Source organism: Sardina pilchardus, chromosome 17 (genome assembly GCF_963854185.1).
Source record: "Sardina pilchardus chromosome 17, fSarPil1.1, whole genome shotgun sequence".
Lineage (NCBI taxonomy): Eukaryota > Metazoa > Chordata > Actinopteri > Clupeiformes > Clupeidae > Sardina > Sardina pilchardus.
This window is the reverse complement of record NC_085010.1, coordinates 32,540,841-32,543,340: the sequence shown is the minus strand read 5'-3', so window position 1 is coordinate 32,543,340 and position 2,500 is coordinate 32,540,841. Positions and strand designations below refer to the sequence as shown.

The window sequence follows — 2,500 nt, the reverse complement described above, 5'->3', positions numbered from 1 at the left end:
CTGACATACACAATCATACACATTACATACATTCATACATTCGTTTATACATTTTGTCACTTAGCTGATGTTTTTATCCAAAGTTATTTACAAGAAAGGGAACAGACAGAGTGCAGTGCTATTGTTGAAGACAAACGAGGACCACACACACACACACACACACACACACACACACACACACACACACACACACACACACACACGTAAACGCACACTGAAAAGCTCTACTGTTGTTGAGGATATACTGAAAGGTACAAACTGTTGTGAAATAGTTTTAATAAATCAAGACTGTTGACACTTTTTCCACACCGTCTCTGTAAATGTGTGTGTGTGTGTGTGTGTGTGTGTGTGTGTGTGCAGGGTCTGCGTTTGCGAAGGCGAAGCCAGAGAGCCCCTGGACGTCGCTGACCCGTAAGGGCCTCGTGAGGGTCGTCTGCTTCCCGTTCTTCTACCGCTGGTGGACACAGGTCACCTCACGAGGAATATTCCTGCTGCTGCTGCTGCTCTACCTGCTACAGGGTACACACACACACACACACACACACACACACACACACACACACACACACACACACACACACACACACACACACACACACACACACACACACACACACACACACACACCTCACGAGGAATATTCCTGCTGCTGCTGCTGCTCTACCTGCTACAGGGTACACACACACACACACACACACACACACACACACACACACACACACCTCACGAGGAATATTCCTGCTGCTGCTGGTGCTCTACCTGCTACAGGGTACACACACACACACACACACACACACACACACACACACACACACACACCTCACGGGGAATATTCCTGCTGCTGCTGGGACTCTACCTGCTACAGGGCACACACACACACACACACACACACACACACACACACACACACACACACACACACACACACACACACACACACACACACACACACACACACACACACACACACACACACACACACACCTCACGAGGAATATTCCTGCTGCTGCTGCTGCTCTACCTGCTACAGGGTACACACACACACACACACACACACACACACACACACAAACACACACACACACACACACACACCTCACGAGGAATATTCCTGCTGCTGCTGGTGCTCTACCTGCTACAGGGTACACACACACACACACACACACACACACACACACACACACACACACACACACACACACACACACACCTCACGGGGAATATTCCTGCTGCTGCTGGGACTCTACCTGCTACAGGGTACACACACACACACACACACACACACACCAACAGTAGATGTATTTACATCTGATGTACATAACAAATGCTTTGATGGGCATTGGGCGCACACACACACACACACACACACACACAGGCCTTGCACACATCTTTCACATGAGCTGTGACTAACCTGTACCTGACTACCAGAGAGAGGACGCATACACACAACATTGTTTTTTGTTTTAACCGTGTGTGTGTGTGTGTGTGTGTGTGTTTAATGCCGTTCTCTCTCCGTGTGTGTGTGTGTGTGTGTGTGTTTAATGCTGTTCTCTGTGTGTGTGTTTAATGATGTTCTCCGTGTCAGTGTGTGTGTGTGTGTGCGCAGTGCTGCCGGCGCTGCTGTACGTGTGTGTGTCGGAGGCGGATGTGCGGGCGGTGTGTGTGTGTGTTTAACGCTGTTCTCCGTGTGTGTGTGTGTGTGTGTGTGTGTGTGCAGTGCTGGTGGCGCTGCTGAACGTGTGTGTGTGTGTGTGTTTAACGCTGTTCTCTCTCCGTGTGTGTGTGTGTGTGTGTGTGTGTGTGTTTAACGCTGTTCTCTCTCCGTGTGTGTGTGTGTGTGTGTGTGTGTGTGTGTGTGTGTGTGTGTGCAGTGCTGGTGGCGCTGCTGTACGTGTGTGTGTCGGAGGCGGATGTGCGGGCGGTGTTTAACGCTGTTCTCTCTCCGTGTGTGTGTGTGTGTGTGTGTGTGTGTGTGTGCAGTGCTGGTGGCGCTGCTGTACGTGTGTGTGTCGGAGGCGGACGTGCGGGCGGTGTGTGTGTGTGTGTTTAACGCTGTTCTCTCTCCGTGTGTGTGTGTGTGTGTGTGTGTGTGTGTGTGTGTGTGTGTGTGCGCAGTGCTGGTGGCGCTGCTGTACGTGTGTGTGTGTGTGTTTAACGCTGTTCTCTCTCCGTGTGTGTGTGTCTGTGTGTGTGTGTGTGTGTGTGCAGTGCTGGTGGCGCTGCTGTACGTGTGTGTGTCGGAGGCGGACGTGCGGGCGGTGCCGGTGACGGAGGTGTGTGGCGGCGGGTGGCTCATGCTGCTGCTCGGCACGGTGCACTGCCAGATCGTCTCCACGCGCACGCCCAAACCGTCGCCTAGCAACAGCGGCAGGAGGCGCAGGTGAGTGAGGCGCCGCTCGGGGTCGTCATGGTGACGTCTGGCATCCCTGGAGTTTTCTTTTTTTTTTTTTTCTAGATTCTGAGAGTGTGTTTTCTGGTTTCTAAAAGTGTGATTTCTACA

General features: G+C 51.8%; 1 protein-coding gene across 3 annotated transcripts in view; it reads left to right on the top strand.

The window, feature by feature from the left end:
• LOC134061963 (protein PHTF2-like) overlaps positions 1–2,500 on the top strand; it is a 65,900-nt gene that overhangs the window by 37,123 nt on the left and 26,277 nt on the right. For all 3 annotated transcript variants that reach the window (XM_062517813.1, XM_062517814.1, XM_062517812.1), the window contains exons 5-6: positions 361–519; positions 2,209–2,380. In XM_062517813.1, the coding sequence (XP_062373797.1) occupies positions 361–519; positions 2,209–2,380 (331 nt within the window). The remainder of the gene's footprint in view (positions 1–360; positions 520–2,208; positions 2,381–2,500) is intronic.